This window comes from Dipteris shenzhenensis, chromosome 7, assembly GCF_047967505.1.
Source record: "Dipteris shenzhenensis isolate YYH24624 ecotype China chromosome 7, Dip_SZ_1.0, whole genome shotgun sequence".
Classification (NCBI taxonomy): domain Eukaryota; kingdom Viridiplantae; phylum Streptophyta; class Polypodiopsida; order Gleicheniales; family Dipteridaceae; genus Dipteris; species Dipteris shenzhenensis.
The window spans coordinates 42,463,528-42,481,699 of record NC_141602.1 but is presented as its reverse complement, the minus strand read 5'-3'; the positions used below and the strand labels follow the sequence as shown (position 1 = coordinate 42,481,699).

Genomic DNA, 18,172 nt, shown 5'->3' with positions numbered 1-18,172 from the left:
GACAACTACCCTTATGAAGGGCAGTAAGAGCGGTCTTGAACTCTATGTTGGTGAAGCATGCATCAAGTGAGGCTCTCATACCTCTATCCACCAACATAGGAATATGCTACCAAATAACCTGTCTAGCATCATCTCTGGCCTGTGAATCAGAATCTACAGTCAGAAGGGAGGCATAGTAATCTGAAGCAATCTGCATGACGGCATCTGGATGTGTCTTTTGCGGCCAGTGGAAGCGGTCGAGGATTGGCTGAATGGGAACCCATTCGTCAATCAAGGTGGAATGGCCGACACGAACATGAAGATGCTCTGTCCATCCAACAATCTTGCGGCCAGAGAGAGAAAATCTCTCTCTTGTTCCGTCAGAGGTTGAGAAGGGGGGGGGGAGGGGTGATTCAGAGGCTAAGAAAGTGGGAGAGGGAGGGGCAGAAGGTAGGGGTGGGAGAGTGGAAGGGAGGCGGGGTAGGGGTAGTGGGGGGTAGAAGGAGCAGTGGGATAGAAAGGAGGGGCAGCGGGGGGGTAGGGAGAGGAGGGGAGAGGGCAGCGGGGAAGGGAAAGAGGGGCGGGTAGGGGGAGCGAGGAAGGGGGAGCAGGGGGTAAGGAGGGAGGGGCAGCGGGGGGGTAGGGAGAGGCAGGGAAAGTAGCAAGGGGAGGGGAAGGGAGCAGGGTAGGGAGGGTGAGGGAGCAGGGTAGGGAGGGAGAGGTAGCGGAGGTAGGGAGCGAAGGGAGCGGGGCAAGGAGGGAGAGGTAGCGGAGGTAGGGAGGGAAGGGAGCGAGGTAGGGGGGGGACAGCAGCGGGAGACGAAGAGGGGGGGACAGGAGAGGGAAGGGAGCGGAAGAGGCAGCAGCGGGTGAGGGGGCAGCAGCCCAGCAGGAGGGGCTGCAGGGAGAGGAGGAGGGAGGGTAAGGGAGGGGCTGGGAGGGAGGGGAGAGGGGTGCAGGACGGAGGGCAGCAGGGAGCAGCGGGACGGGGAGCTTAGCAGCTTCTTGATCTCAACATGATCTCGAAGGGGTGGTTTTTGAAGGCGTTACCTTCCACCATTGCTATAAGGCCGGTTGACAAACTCCCTTAGCATGCCTCACTACAAGACTTCTTGAGGGAAGCAGTGAAGATGGAACGGTCCCAGTTAAGTTTCGCCTCAACACACACTCAGACCGCCCAGCTTCCAAGGGAAGAGGGCTCACAGGCATGGCAGCAACTCAAGGAGGAGTTAGAAGAAATCAAAGAAGGTCTAAAAGACAAAACAAGGGTGGATGGACCATCACCCTTTGAAGCTCAAATAAGAAGTGGTCTCTGGTGTACCAACTGTAAGGGTTCCTACTGGGAATGTCCATCGAAGCGTAAGGGACCTCCTTTTGCACATTTTGTGAGATTCATGGACATGATGCCTCCGAGTGTAGGTATCGTAAGGGGTTGAGGAAGCTTCTACTGGAGTATCCAACTGGGGAACCTCTGCTGGCTACAGTTAACAGAGTTGCACCGACCACTTCGGGGCCAGCAGTACCCCTACTTTCAGCCCCTGTGAAGGCACCTGAACCACCTACCCCTCCTACCATTCCACCTCCACTACTTTCTAATCCTCCTTTGCTTCAAGCTCCTGCTCCCAATCAGATTGGGGCTCCATACTTCTATCCTCCACCCTACTATGCACAGTATCAACCACCTATGTCAGGGGGTGGATATGGATCCCCTTATCAATTCGGTTGACGGGGTGGGTTCCGAGGTGGATGTGGAGGTGTAGGCCGAGGTACCAACTTCCGCAGACCCATCATGTGCTACAGATGTGGCGAGTACGGTCACTACAAAGATGATTGTACACAACCATTCGGGGAACCCTCTTGTACACAGTGCAACACAAACGACCACTACACCAAAGATTGTCCCAATGGCAGAGGGGAATCAACATCCCAAGTCAACATGGTTGACGTAGTAGTGGCGAGGGAGGGTGACAAACCCCATTTGATTAGTGCAGTGTCGGGAGCTGTGACAAGGTCACAAATGAAAGGTGACAATAGTAAGGATGACTCAACATCAATATCAGAGGCCTCATCACCAACTAGTACCAACTCAGTCACTAGAGGAGCATCCCCACCTCCTTCCTCCAAGGTGGACAGTGGGCATAGGAATGCATCACCCTTGTCTTCACCTGTTAGTGGATCAGAAAGAACCCGAAGGGCTTCATAGCCATCGAGACCTGTCACTAGCTGTAAAAGTACCTCAACTCCAAGTGAGCAGTCTATGCCTTCAAGGTACCAGGAGGTGGTCAGGAGTGTCACCAAAGATCTTCAATCTAGTTCTGAAGATGAAGGCATCACACCTCAGTTTCCCTCCCGCGAGTCCAGAACAGTGAAGTTTGCAACGGAAGTGACAACTTTAGGACAAAAGCATGAGAAGGAGTCACAAGCAAGCCCATCTACTTTCCCCCCAAGAAGCACATTAAACAAAGAGAAGGAGTTGGGGGTGAAGCCCAGTGGTGCCTAAGAAAAGGGGAAACAGGTGATGGAAGAGTCACCACAGGAAACCTTGATTGAGAATCCAGAGGTATCTTCTCTCCCTCGCGTGAACTTAGACCCTCGGCCAGAAGCTCGGCGGATGAGGGCACAAAAGGCGGCTACTACTGTCCAACCCTATTCTTTGATTGAAGATTTGGTGGATTTTAGGCCCAACATCACCCTATCACAGCTTTGTCTATTGTCTCCATAGATCAAACAAGCATCAGACTATTGCATTCTTGAATCGCATGCCAGGAGGTCGCCAAAGGGGATCTGTTCAGGGCGGACCCGCACACCAGAGACAGTACCGGTTCAAGACAGGGTGACACTAGACAATTGCAAAACCTATGCTTCCCTCACATGTGAACAAAGTCCTAAGCTCATGGTGGAAATCAACGGGGTGGCTGAAAGATGTCTTCTTGGATTGTGGGGCAGCCGTGAACATCATGCCGAGAGGTACGCTCCAACAACTGGGTTAAAATTGACAATTGATGTTCATTTTCAAGTGCGCATGGCGGATCAACGCAAGGTGAAGCCTATGGGGGCAGTCAAAGGTGTTCACATGAAAATTGGGGGAGTTATATTCTTGTCCAATTTTATCGTACTTGATATGACGGAAGGTGAGCAGACATATCCTCTACTTCTCCGTAGACCATGGTTGCGATCAGCAAGGGCCATTCAAGATTGGTCAAGTGATGAAGTTCGGTTGCCTTTGGGATCCACATCCCTAGAGATAGGCAAGGTGGCTGGTAGGGCTCATCACCGATCTGTGGAACTTGGGGAAGAGGATTTTGAGGAAGAAGCAGGGGTGGAGGACGAGCGATGGGCACTTGGGGATTGGCCCATATGAAAAGAAGAGTTGGCCTATGTGGAGGACTCACCCTTCCAAGATGAATCTTATGCAACAGCAACACGAGATGATGGTGAGAGCTTGACGTACTTGTTGGAACATGTTGGACCAGACGAGGAAGAAGTTATCTTGGATTGGATGGGGGCCCTGGAATCCTTAGCCATCAATATGGTGGAGTTATGCCCAGAAGAGGACCCTGAAGCCCATCTTTGTACTTCATGGATGGTGCAAGAGGTAAGCCAGGAAGCTTCTGCACCTAGTTTGGCTGATCTAATGTATGAACAGATGCCTTTTGGTCTTTGTAATAATCCCCACATGTATCAGCGGATGATGACCACAAGTATTAAACAAGGTGGTGGAGAGGTCAGCGGGGTGACTCAAAGCCAAGTCCATGACTCAGCAATAGAGATACACGACATGGATGACTCATACCAGGAAAAAGACTGGTTGAGCACAGTGATGGTGCTAAAGGAGACACTAATAGTGATAGTACTGCAAGAGACACTCATGGATCTGCAGACCCACGGGATCCCTCCTATACCGAAGAAGAGGATGACCACATACTGATTGATGTTACTCGAAGGCGGGTGGTGCCGGAGATGACTCTTGGAAGGATAGTTGACTCCATTGCACATCCTATCCAACCTAGGAGGGGCCAGAGGTTTGTTCCGTCGAGAGAGTGGACATCTTTCATCCATCGGCTACTTTGATGCACGTGCACACAAGGGATGTCAAAGGAGGTCAATAGCACCATCGGTGTGAAGCAAGGTTGTCCTATATCAGCAACTCTCTTGAGACTACACATCAACTAGCTAGCCTCTTTTTTGGATACTTTTCAAGGACAAGGCTAAGCGCTAACAAAGACTCTATTCCCATTTTCCTTTATGTCAACCATGCGGTATTCATCTCGCGACCAATAAATGACTTGCAAAGATGCTCATCAGCCTTACACACAATTTGCCATGCTGATATTCACAAGATGGAGCAAGCGGGGTTGATCTACCTTGTTGACTACTCTGAATGGGTCAGTGGCATTGTAGTGGTGCCCAAAAGAGAGACTAGCAAACTCCGTGTTTGTGTCGACTATAGAAGTTTGAATACAACCACACGCCGAGATAGGTTCCCTCTCCCCTTCATTGACAGGGTGCTGGAAACCGTAGCTGGTCATGCTCTATACTCCTTCATGGATAAATACAGTGGGTACAACCAGGTTTGGGTGCAAGAGCAAGATCAGTTGAAGACCACCTTCGTCACCCAATGGGGAACGTATGCTTACCGGATGATGCCCTTTTGTCTGTGCAATGTACCGGCAACGTTTCAACGTCTTGTCACCAAACTCTTCCAGGAGAACATCGGAAAGTTTCTTGAGGTATTCTTGGATGACTTCTCGGCGATTGGAAATGAGAGGAGAGTGATCCAATGGAGGGGAACTCGCAGCCCGAGGCAAGGGAAAGCCAAATGAAGAGGAATGGGCTCAAGGAGGGACCTCCAAACCATTGCAACAAGCTCCAAAAATCTTCTAGCACCGGCATGCAGCACGAGAAAGCACGTGATGCCTTTGAAATGCTGGCACGAACCTTGAGGCAGGTCAAAACAGGTGTAAATGAGTCGAATGAAGACCGTACAGCCTAAAATACTGATGCAGCAGATCCATACAGCCAAAGAACAGTTCCGTACAGTCAAAAATGCACTGTACGGAATTCATACAGATAATAGATGCTGAAAAACAGGCCGTACAGCTCCCAAAACGCATTAATTGCAGGCGCAAATACCCGTACAGCCTCAGAACTTCTCCGTACAGTCCGTACAACGCAATAAATGCAGCCGGGAATGACCATACAGTTCCGTACAGTTGAACGGAATCCATAGAGCAAGTCAACTGCCATACGTGTAAACCCGCACAGCAGAAAAAGCTTCAAAATGCGTCTCCCTTCACAACAGGTGCTCTAAAATGCAGTCTTCACGCGAAAAAGACAAACTTCCCACGGCGGAAGTGCTTGGAGAGGCCACAAATTCTCATGGGTGTATAGAAAACCAGCAAACCAGCAAGAATGAGAGGTTCAAGGCTGCCAAACAACTTGAACAAGCTGCCAATGGCGAAGGGAATGGATCCCCAACCTGCTCTGATACCACTGTAGGCTAGGGCAAGTAATGGAAGCTCAAAAATGAAGGAAAGAAGACAAAAAACGAGCTGCTGTAATGAATTGCTGCAAAACTAAGTGGAGTCTCAGCCAATATAACAAAACCCTAGGGCTAAATGCCCTAACAGGACTAAATGTCCTAACTGTCCTAAGTGGTACACGTACTAACTGTACCAACTGACCTGACTGACTATAACTAGGCCTACAAGGCACATACCAAGGAATGAGTGGCACCTATGGATAGCCCATAGAATGGCCTATAACTATGACAATTAGTCACCACTCTCGTAAGAAAGAGAAAACATCCCTATGGTAACAACTCAAGTTGAGACAAAGTTTCTATTAGACATTCCACTCTCGTTCATTTTCCCTTGGATTAAAAGGGTTCGTCTAGCCCGAGTTGCCCGCCAATAGATATCGGATGTGAGACGGACCTGGAAATGCGCCCAACTTCCAATATGGACCCTTCTAGATACAATGCTACCGATTGCACTGTATTGTAATGTTCCATCACCAAAATGGAGCTTTTCTATAAAGAACGTTTGTTGCAAAGAGAACAGTGGAGAGGATACACATTGCACAAGAGGTTCATAATAGAAGAATTGAGGACTAAGTTCAAATGACTCCACAGACACATGCACAGCCCAACAATGCCCCCATCCCCTTACACAAAGATGCATGCAAATTGCTAGTATACATCACAAGATGCAAACAAAAGTGTCAACGCATGAATAAAATTCTCCTCGTTACCCCTCCCCTCCCAAGTCAAAGAAAATGAAAATAATAGTAAAAAGAATCCAGTACAATTATCAACCAATACTGCAACTTCAGGTTTACCTGAAGGAAGCACCTTCCCCGTTTCCAAGAAAAATACTGCTGTCATATGCAAACATATTTCCAGTCTCCTCCACTGGTTGCAGATTCAGCAAAAATGTCCTTGATTCTATTGATACATCAAAATTTGCCACTCCATGGCTTGCAGGAAATGATGGGCTTCCCTTATTTCTACCTTCCAGCTCATCTGCACCAGAAGAAATGGTTCCATCTTTTGCAGTGCAGGTAGCGTTCACCGCAGGATCATCATGCATGGTGTTGCTTTTTGGATTCTGCTGTTCTGGATCATCCGCAAAAAAAGACTTGAATGCTTTCCATTTTTTGCAGCACATTAGAACTTCAAGTGCAGGCAGATTTGCATGTACCTGTGAAATGCCAAAAAAGTTAAACCTATGGCATAGCTTTTGACATCGGTGTGACAATTAATAGCGGCAAGGTTTGAGGCAACTCTTTCAAGTATTGGCTAGGGTGCTTCCGCTTCGTGAGAATTTAAGAAGCTTGATCCAATCATTCAGAAAAAGTGTTTTAATGAGTAACGGACAGGTTTTTTGAAAGGGCCTCGAGATCATGAATTCTAATGAAAGAAAAGAACTCAAGTTTCTTCAAACATGAGAGTAACGCTTGGGATGCAGGAGAAGGATTCTGGAACATGTGTTGAGTGACTTGGACTAGAGTGTAGCATCCCAGGAATACTTTTGAAAAGACAAGAAGAGGATTAGTAACAAAATTAATGCAAATTGTAGGTACAAGAAGTTTAATGAAAGGAGTTGAGGCCAAAAAAGCGTTGATGACTAAAGTGAACTATGTGAAAAGAGATTGTACAAAGTCCACCAACTCACCTTGAAGCGAGTTAGTGAAGGTTCATCTGGCAAAGCACAGACCCCGAAAACAGCATCAGCATCAAAGCATTCTGCAAGACGCAGCTTGCGGACTGTGATTGGATCTTTCCAGCTTTCTTGCCATGTCTTGCCATGGGAAGCTAAAATGGCCTGCACAAGCAATCATTTAAGGCACTTCTTCAATCTCTGAGAAGCTATTATCAATAGTAACTATATGTATTCCACAACATATGCCTACGTAGCAATGATCTCAGCAGATTGATCATAAGGTGGTTCATTAACTGTATGACAACCCCAGGCCAGCATGAGAATTCCAAGTAGGCCCAACCTATCTTCATCATTTGCACATGGGCCTTCTGATTCTATAATCAGGAGTATGCCAACTAACCCCAGGCCATTTTCAATATTGCTTGTACACACTTCATGAAAAAATCAGAAGAGTGAAATATAAATGATGAATGAGAAGATGAGGAGAAAGTAAGCATGTACATATACAAGCATACACCCTGCAAATACTCTTGATGCTGTCCAAGATTGTGCCTTTACATTTTGTTTCTTAATCTCCTTGTTATTTATTCACAGACACTATATGCAGATTTGCCTGGAACATGAGATAGTCGTTTGACCTTGTCCTACACGTCTGAAGGCATTTTATGGATGCAATTGTGAGACTTCATCCTTTAACATGCAACGACAGCTCTAATAGCACCGTATGCATGTTAGCTTAGAAAGCTTTGTGTTACCATTTCCGTTTAACAGACTTCAGGTTTAAGCAACCATAGATTGTAACTGGACATTTTGTACACCCTACCATCAATTGAACAAAAGAAACAGAAACAAACTTCGCATCAAATAGTTCAAAGAAGCAACCTCAACACGATATAGATGAAGTCGAAACTGGTTATAAAGTGCAGGATATAATGTTTCTCCAAACGATTGTTTGTAGCTTTCAGCAATACCAGCATGTTTCTCTGAACTGAGACTTGAATCAAAACCTGCTCCATCAACATTGCTAAAGTGTGGCCACTGCACTTTTCCAGATTGCCCCTCTGGAAATGAATTGCTTGGCCACTGTAAAGAGGTTATTTCCAGAGAATGCAATATGATAACCTGCAGATTTTGAGCCACAATATACTTAACATGGGTAAGAAGGAATGGCGCATTCACATAATTCCAATTCATGTGTCAATGATTTAAAAATTCACATATCAATACTATTTAACTTTGTCCCGAACCACATAATACCAATCCACTAAAATGAACTCAAACTATAATACAGGCACTGGGAAAGGTATAAGCTCTTACCAGATGTGTGCAGTCCTCAACTTGCAAGCTTTGTGGGAAAATCATAACTGGCCTTTGGATTTGAATTTGCAATCCGATTCGTTTCCTCATTGCCAAAACTAAACTGTCCAGGAATCATTCATTAGTGACAGGGCCAGTTTCATGACACAAATGAAAGCGGTGCCCCATTTTTGAATGAAGAACATGTGTGTGTGTGTGTGCGTGCGTCCGTGTGTGTGTGTGTGCGCGTATATTGCCTTCGCAAATTAAAGAAGTGGCAAATCCGAGCTCGCATGAAACCCCTTTTGGATAAGGGCTGCTCCTCCAAAGCCTTTTTTAAAAGCCTACATGCGGACAGGCGAAAGGAGGATATTTGCAGGATCAGGAAAGATGATGGCACCTGGACTACCTCCAAATCAGAATTGGAATCGCAATGTTCTAGTCATTTCCAGCATCTCTTTTCTCCTCAGCTTGATCATTCGATGCAAGCGAATGCAGCCAGGTCGCAATTTCTTATGCATGTTCAGCCCATATTGTCTCGGGAACAGGCTCATGCATTGGAGCAGCCTTTTATGCTTAATGAACTGGATGATGCTTTGAGTCATTTACGTAAAGGCAGCTCTCCTGGTTGGGATGGATTGACTGTTGAATTTTTCCGTGCATTTTGGGGTGATCTCAAGAACACTCTTCTTCTTATGATCAATCATGCTTGGGCAGAACAATCTCTTCCTCCTTCTTGGAAACATGGCCTTGTCAAATTGATCCCCAAAAAAAGGTTGTGTGAGACAATGGCTGATTGGCGGCCCATATCTCTTATGCCAGTCATTTACAAACTCATTGCCAAAATGATTGTCCTCAGGGTTCGATTCATTTTGCATGCAGGACTTCATCCTAGGCAGTATGGGTTTGTTCCCAGAAGGCAGATTACTGACAATATCTCCAATGCTTTGCTTGCAATTGAGTATGCCAAATATTCCAAACAAGATGTTCTCATTCTGCACGTAGACATTGCGAAAGCATTTGATACTGTCCATTGGGATTTTATCTCTCAGACTATGCATAAATTGGGATTTGGCCCTCAGCTGGTCCATATTATTTACTGGCTCTATTCTCATGCCACTGCGCAGTGTTTGCTTGGTGGTGGGTTGTCAAGAACCTGGACTGTGACCCGCTCAGTGAGACAGGGTTGCCCTCTCAGTTCGCTACTGTATGCCATTGCTACCCATCCGTTATTGTTGCATATGGACCATCTTGCAGATACAGGGAAGCTTCATGGCTTGCAAATTCCAGGGGCACAGTCATTTCTTGCATAGGCATATGCTGATGATTCATATTTCATGCCCAGGAATTCTCAAAGTGACCTCTCTCATTTGATGCATACTCTGAATGATTTTGGCATAGCTGCTGGACTGCATATCAACTTTCAGAATCTTCTAGCATTGAAAGAAGCTGATTGGCATGCACTTCTCTGGCCAGGCCACATTATTTCTTCCCATACTATTGTGAGGCATTTAGGGTATCCCATTGGCTGGAATATTACCCCGCAACAACAGCTCAAATGGGTGCTTAAAAGATCAACAAGAAGCTGGAATACTGGCATTTGTCCACTTGGCCTTTACATGTTCGACTTCGGATAGTACAGTCCATCATTATGGCATATGTGCAATTTTATTTGCCTCTTCTTCCCTGGTTTCTTAAGCATTTGGGTTCCTATATGTCCCCGGCTATGGAGATATTTTGGAAAAGCAAATCTCACAAAAAGGCTTTGCGACTACTTCCCATGCAGTGTGTTTGTTCACCTAAGACTCATGGGGGGCTGAATATTCTCAATCTTCAGTTTCATATGTTGGCAAGAAAGAGCACTATGATTGCTGATTTTTTTCAGCAAAAACAGCCATGGGCTATTATGCTAGCAGCTATGTGTGGAAACATGACGTCCCATGCATATGGGCATTGGATTACAGATCACTGGGAAGCAGTCATGACCACATTTCAGGGGAAAATTCTTGGTTGTCCTCTTTCTACTGCTTTTATTCATGATTGGAAGAGAATTCTCTCTTATGCTAAATGGACAGGTGCTTCTTCTCATCATGGCAATTCTTTTCGCTTGGAAAGCATCCATTGGAGCAAGGTGTTTGAATCGCCTCTTGCTTTACAGGCACCTATTAAAGCATATAATCTTATGAAATTGGGCATAAGATTTGTTGGAGATGTTGTGGATCAACAAGGTTATATGCTTTCATTCCCACAAGCTTGCAGGACATTCCCCTTGGGTCTGCATCATAGGTCCATTTGGAGAATACTTACAACTATGTTGCAGCCATTTGTTCCTGTTCCTCCACTGCTTGTACAGGACAGATTACTGGACTGGAATCTGACTTCCTTATCTCCTGCTATCTGTTCGCTTTCAATGCACAATCTGACCTCCTCGATGGTCTACAGATTTCTTCTTCCATCGCCATGGATTGATAAGCATGCCAACACTCTTTGGAATTTGGATAGGCCTTTATCCTGGTGGCAATCACGACTCAAGAAAATTTGGAAAGCCAAATTGCCATTAAAACAGAGGCTTTTCTTTTGGAGATGTATGGTGGGAGCTTTTTCCATTGGGGTGAAATTGGCAGCACGTCGCATTGCTTCCCCTTCCTGCCCCCGTTGCTCTCATCACCGTGAGACAGTTCCCCATCTATTATGGTCTTGCCCGCATTCTCGGATATTGATCACTCATGTCTCTCATTTGCTGCGGCTTCGGTTTCTCTCCATCAGACTCGGGATCATTCTATGATTGCTTTCAGACTTGCTTGATTGATCATGATGTATATCTAGCTTATACTGAGATTTTCAGTTGAGTAGTAGTTTCTCCACTTTGGAAGTAACTATGAATGTAATTATTTCAAGCAAGTCTGCGGCAATCATTCTATGATTGCTTTCAGACTTGCTTGATTGATCATGATGTATATCTAGCTTATACTGAGATTTTCAGTTGAGTAGTAGTTTCTCCACTTTGGAAGTAACTATGAATGTAATTATTTCACAGGAATAAAATATTTCTTCTCACCAAAAAAAAAAAAAGGGTGTGTGCGCGCGCGCATGCGCGCGCATGTGTGTGTGTGTGTGTTTACTATGGACTATTTGGACACAGAGATTGCATTTTAGGATGGGACAACAGTTTCCTTAGGCATATGCTTTCTTCAGAATGTCCCTCAAGCAATCTTTATATGATAGTTATGCTGCGAGGGACTTGGATGCTACTAGCCTTGAAGTGTTTTCTCACTGTTTTTGAGTTCTTTCATTAGGCTCTCTTTTGGAGTCTAATGTCATGTACATTGATTTCATGTTAATTTTATAGTTACTGGTTTCACAAAAAAATGTGTGTGTGTGTGTGTGCGCAAACTGAATAAATATGAATCCTTTCTTACTCAGCTTTTGATTGCATTCGTATGTGTGGAGTTTGCAGCCGGTTCAAAGAAGAAAATATCTGCAGGAACAAACGACCACCAATCTTATCTTGTCTACTGTCCCTTTCATCAGATATAGAGCAGCCCTATATAAGCAATCAGAAACAAGCATAGTTTCAAAGAACAAGCTTCAGTTGATGATCAGATGATAAAACTTAGCCAGATCATGAGGCCATGCCTTTTGACATATTGTCCTTATGACAACTGGTTGTAGAAGAATGTCCAATTGCATTAGGATTTTCCATAAAAGAACCTCTCATTCCAAAGAGAGGCAGTTCTCATTATTGGGGTTTACAACGTATAGCATACTAGAAAGCACTCTTTAGCATAAGCTGTATGCTAGAGTGCTGCTAATGGTAAGATACAACACTTCACCAGAACACATCAAGAGATCATTCCACACAAATTCTACAAAGCATCACATCATCAACTCTGTTATAGCAGGATATTCAAAGATCTTTGGAATTAAAAAAAAGAGAGAGTCTGCTCTGAAAAGGGGGGAAAATGGTTTGCAAACGGGGAAATGCCTGCAGCAGACCTCCCTACGAACCATACAGGAGAAAACAGAATTACTTCAGCGAACAGTATACGACATGCTTCGGGCATGCACACACAAAGAAAATGGCATTCCATACAAGGCCACCTTAATTCCACACAATTCAGAGCACAGATGAAGAACAAACACACCTACCATATGAAATTTTATTTATGTGATGCAGTAGGAGCTAAAATTGTTCCCTGCTCGACGTCCCCTCCCCCACCTCCCTTTGCGCCGTCCCACCCTCCATTCCCAAAGTCCATGCTTAAGGAGATTCTTCTAGAGACCCTAGAGAGAGGGAGTTCAAACAGAGGGTCAAGGTCTCATGCCTCCAAGGGCAGTGCCTCAGGTGCAGATGGCTCACCTAGGGAGAGCCTTTTCTCGCATTGCAGATTGCCCCTCCACCCACCAGCAGCCTCAAGAGGACAGCATTGAGAGAGTCGAGAAGATAGACCGCCCCACACAGCCAAACAGTAGGACAACACGCAGAACCCTTGGGTTGAGCCATCTGAGGGGGTTTAGACTCATATGAACCGCAAGAAGCCTGGAAAAGGAGCTGCAAAGAACTGAGATGTCGTGCACATCAACGACAGCAGGTGAGCACAAGGCCCCCACCAGACCCCCACCTAGGAGGAGCAGACAAAGCGGGGCCCTTCAGGATGACCTTCCACATCTAAGGGAGAGATCTTCTTTGATCTTCTGATAGACCCTCTCCCCTCCCCAACTCCTCCGACACTTGAGGGAGAGATCTCCTTTGATCTTGTGGCAGACCCTCTCCCCCCTCTCACCTGCATTCTCCCCTCCTTGCTCCACATGGACAGACTACCTCCTTTCTAGTACAACATGGATGCTCCTTTCTCTCCCCTCCTATCACACGAGGTCAACCAGGTTATCCATGAGGATCTACTACAGCTACACACATTCCGGACTTGGTTGGTGGGCCAGAGTGATCTTCCATTGAAGCTGAGCTTCTACAGAGATCACTTCTTACATATCACAGCGGAGGGTTTCATTGATCCACCAGGATACACACAGATTCACCTACCCCTCTCGTTGAGGATCTCTCTTGGGCAGTTCCGAGTCTCTTCACACAAACTTCGTATCGAGAGCGGCAGAGCAGAGCGGTTACCCAGGGAGGGGCGCATATGCACACTGTGTGACATGCAGGAGGTTGAGACAAAGGAGCATTTCATCTTCAGGTGTCCTGTTTACTATGAGATCTGAGGGCGTTTCTATTGCCTCTTCAGAGATAGTTATGGGGTTTTGGCCCGTTTCCTCTCCTACCCAGACCAGCGATGTTTGGCTGGTTTCATTCATGAGGTGCTCAGACACCCCGATAGGATACTCTGAGCACGGAGACAGGAGCAAACTTCTTCCTCCACTGATACCTCTCATAGCTCTATCACGGAGTTCTTTCAGCCAGATCACATAGACCCCCACGAGGCAAGACCTCGACATGACTGTGACCCGGAGCCTGTGACCCGACAGCTCAGACAGAGGGTTGACTCATAGATCATACTTGGGGACATCGCCTCCTTGTTTAGGGTCGGAGCCCGACCGACGGGGGTCACTGTGGCTCAAGTTAGATGCAGAGCTACGACCAAGAGACGTACCACGACTTGGGGGGACCACAGCGCTCTATTGCTGACCTCATGTCTCCACTTCCACAGCCTCATCCATCCTGATGTCCTGCTGTTGATGATGATGATGATGGTTATGATGATGTCGACGATGATGCTGAGATTGATATATATAGTCGAGATATGACTATGTTGTACTTAGGAATTAGTACTGCCATTTTGCATTTTTTTGCATTCTGCACTGGTGTGGATGCTCGTTTAGTAGCTCCACTACCACAGCTCATTGTATCAGGTTTTTCACAATCTCGTAGACCCATCGGTATTCCGAAGACTTTAATAAACTTTCTTTCTTTCTTTCTTTCTTTCTACTATGGACACTCTTATGTGCGCTCACCACTCGGGCTTTTAAACACCTCCATTCTCCCAGCTCGATAGCTCACTACAAAGCGTGCCACCCCTCCTTGCACCATCTCCATTGAACCTTCCATGATTTCTTTGACCTCCCTCCTCCCCTTGATCCCACCTCCCTCGGTGGCGGCCCTCCTTTCAAGCAAGTTGTTACAATGATAGTAGGCAATAGGCAGGATATGAAAAGGTATCTTTGGTGGCTGATATGCATGGTGATGCCAACCAAAAGATTGGAAATGTGGCAAAAAGCATGACTAAAATGTGTCCTTTCCAAAAAGACGTGGAAATTTTAGAAAAAGTTGGTATTTATTTTTAGGATTTACATGTGTTTTAAAGCATTGTTCCTTAGACCATACAACCAATGTTTTTTTGCTTTGGATTCTGTGTTTTATATGCAAATAAATGGTACCTAAAAATAATCTCACAAATAGTACCTAAAAAACAAAGACCGTGTTCACTCTAGTACCAATCTCGGCAACCTCCATCTAGGTAGAGTCCAAACCCTGTGAATATATGTCACTGTCTAAAGATAGCATCAATATGGAGAGGCATCAAGGCGAACTCTGCTTGTATAATCCAATGGGGAACCGAGCGCTTACCCATAGCCACTTGCAATCTCTCAAATCTCTTCCAGTCTGTCACTGAAAGGTCACCCCCCCAAGGCGTTGCATACATGGCTACCGGTCTCACGAGTGTATCAAAGAGCCTTCATATGGGGGTCTTGAAAATGTATACCTTTGTAAGACTAGAATAAGTCCAATCATACAAATTTAGATTTTTTGTTGTTCTAAAGATAAAAAATCTACACAAAAAATAAAAGAGAAAAAGAAAGAGAAGAAAAAAGAGGTAAACAAAAACTTTTATGAAAAACAAAAGGAAGACATACTTAGCAAGCAAAGCAACACTTATATCGTCATAGTTGCCCAAGCATAAGCAGCTATACTGGGTTTCTAAAGACCCACGGAGTCTCTTGGGCAAACCCAGTGCTTACTAAAGTACGTCAAATAAACAAAAGAGAAAGAAAACAAGAAATAAAGAAGAAAGGAAGCAGGTGACTATGCCAAAATAAACAAGCAAGTCAAGAAACAAAATCTTCCAAAAAACTGGAATAACGCTCTCTCTCTCTCTCTCTCTCCCCCCTTCCACCTCTGCTGCCCCGCCTCCCTGCTGCTCCGCCTCCTCCCCTCCTGCTCCGCCTCCTCCCCTCTCTCTCTCCAGCCAACCGCCACCCCTCAGCCAGCCCCCCGCCACCGCTACCCCTCAGCCACCCCCGCCTACTCTCCAGCCACTCCCCCTCCCCTGCTAGGCCCCCCGCCTGCTATCAGCCTACCTACAGCCCCCCCGCCACCCCTCAGCAACCCCCTCGCCACCCCTCAGCTACCCCCGCTACCCCTCAGCCACCCCCGCTTGCTTTCCAGCCACTCCCCCCCTGTTGCGACACCTCTCCTAGCTCATCCGCCTGCCCTCAGCCTACCTACAGCCCCCTACATTGTCGTGCCTACCTACAGCCCCCCCTCGCCCACCTAGCCTAGCCTAGCTTACCTTAACCACCCTGCAGTCCCCCGACACCCTCTACAGCCCCTAGCAGGACTGAGCTGCCCCGACTCTCTCACACAGCAACCTATTGGCTGCTCTCTCTTGTGGTGACACCAACAGCAGCTGATTGGCTGCCTCTCTTGGCAAACAGCCCCCCCACAGCACCTCAACATCTGTCCCTAACCTGCAGAAAATCAAGAAAATCAAGAACATCAAGAAGAACAGGAAAAAGATAGTTTCTGCTACCTCCACTGAGCTCTCCCGCTCCCCGCCTCTTTTCAGCCCCCTGGGGGTACCTCCCATCATGGGGAAAGAGCTCATGCTCCCACTCCCACTCCCGCTCCTGCACTAAGACGTGCAGCGAACATGGGTCAATCAAACGAAATGGGAAAAGGTGGCAAGGATACGGATAAAGCCGCCAAGAAAGATGACAACAAAGACAAAAAACAGACAGCTGAAACTCGAAGATGCGAACACACGCTACAACCACAGTGGACTCGGACTGGACAGCAAAGCAAAGGCGGGACCCACTTTTGCCTCAGCTTCTCAGCCACAGCTTCAGCTTCAATCTCAGCTTCGGTCTCAGCAACATCCTCATACTCAGCCTCAGCGCTAGCCTCAGCTTCAGCCTCAGCATTAGCTCTAGCTCTAGCTCCAACTCCAACTCCACCTCCACTTTCAGCTCCACTTCCACCCACAGCCTCTACAGTTACAGCTACTGGCTCTGATATACCCCTACCCATGACATCGATTGCCCCACCCTCCCCTAGGATAGAGGGGTTGTCACTGACACCATCTCCTCCATCTCCCCCTTCTTCTCCCGCTACAGTTCTCTCTCCGATTATGACACCTACTTTGGAGGAGTCATACATTGTTCCGCACTACTCGACCTTTCTCTCCCCTCTGCCTCTCAATCAGCCCACGCTTACACTCCCTGTTGGGATCGCCTCCTTGAGGCCACTATCATTCCCATAACGCACCCATCTCACCCGGTCATCACCCAGCCTCCAGTCTCTTCCTCACACTTTCAGGCCACAGTCCTTTCAGCTTTCGTTAGAGCACGGACGAGCTAACCCATCAGAAGCTTGGGAGTACTTGCTAATGGAGGTCCAGAGCATTCGAGAGCGCGAGAGGAAGCTTTGCATAGGAGCAGACACGCTTCACCCAGGAGTAGGCACGACTCATACAGGAGCAGTCTCAGGCTATCCGAGTCCAAGCTGATCTTATTCAGTGGCCCAGACAGGAGATCTCACAGCTCCGACAGGAGGTCACTGCTATACGTACAGTCCCAGGGAGCACCCCAGTTGTGGAGGCACAGATTGTGAGCATGCAATCTACCATCGAGGAGACGTCCAGATGGGTCGACGTAGCCAAACGGGAACCTGCAAGCGTAACCATTTCGGCTACCCTCCTGGAGTAGCAGCACAGAGTCAGCAAGGCTCTCAACATCAGAGTACGTGGGATTCCCCGCACTGAGGCTACCCCAATGGCAGATGTGTAGGCCTTCATGACCACTACCCTAGGGGCGACTGAGCACAGGATTGAGAGAGCATGGCGGGTAGGGAGGGACCCCAACCGAGAGCAGCCCCTTATCATATGGTTCCATGACGCCCAGGCACGACCTTCAGCTTTACGTCGTAGGTCAGCCTTACAAGACCAGCCAGCGATCTCCATGGACAAGGACCTCACTCCACTACAGGTTGAGCAGAGGCGTTTTTCGTTGCAGCAGCGGGATCAAGCCCGATCAAGCCCACAAGGAGAAGTGGGCAATAGTACAAGATGGACGATTCCTTACAGAACCCTGTCGGGCACCCACCTCTCCTCCCGCATAGGGAGGCCAGGTCTATGAGACCCAGACATCCGAGACCCTATCCTGTACCATTTGGAACTGTAATGGTACCTTATGGTCAAAACCAGGGAACCGTGTTGCCCTAGTCACTCGCTCCACCCGCCCACCACCACCTGGGACCGTACCCTGTAATAGCTAGTACGATGATGAGTGTAAGGCTTTATGCCATTAGCTCAGATTTGAAACAAAAGACAGCCTTTCAAGCGAACCAAAGATGCTATGCGAGTACCGTCGTCTGGTACGCAAGAAGAAACTTGACTTCGTGCGTCGGAACGAGGAGGAGCTACTGAACATTCTGCTCAGTAACAACTCTAAGGACTTCTGGCGGAGATTTCTAGAGGGACGGTCCCCTCCACCACTCACTG

The 18,172-nt window shown here is 47.1% G+C and overlaps 1 protein-coding gene across 1 annotated transcript in view; it reads right to left on the bottom strand.

The window, feature by feature from the left end:
• Positions 1–18,172, bottom strand: part of LOC147900370 (vacuolar protein sorting-associated protein, putative (DUF1162)) — a 249,522-nt gene that overhangs the window by 87,199 nt on the left and 144,151 nt on the right. Inside the window, exons 19-23 of the mRNA XM_087376703.1 lie at positions 11,858–11,916; positions 8,460–8,562; positions 8,025–8,264; positions 7,155–7,304; positions 6,319–6,680 (exon numbers count right to left, since the gene is read on the bottom strand). Of these exons, the coding sequence (XP_087232829.1) occupies positions 6,319–6,680; positions 7,155–7,304; positions 8,025–8,264; positions 8,460–8,562; positions 11,858–11,916 (914 nt within the window). The remainder of the gene's footprint in view (positions 1–6,318; positions 6,681–7,154; positions 7,305–8,024; positions 8,265–8,459; positions 8,563–11,857; positions 11,917–18,172) is intronic.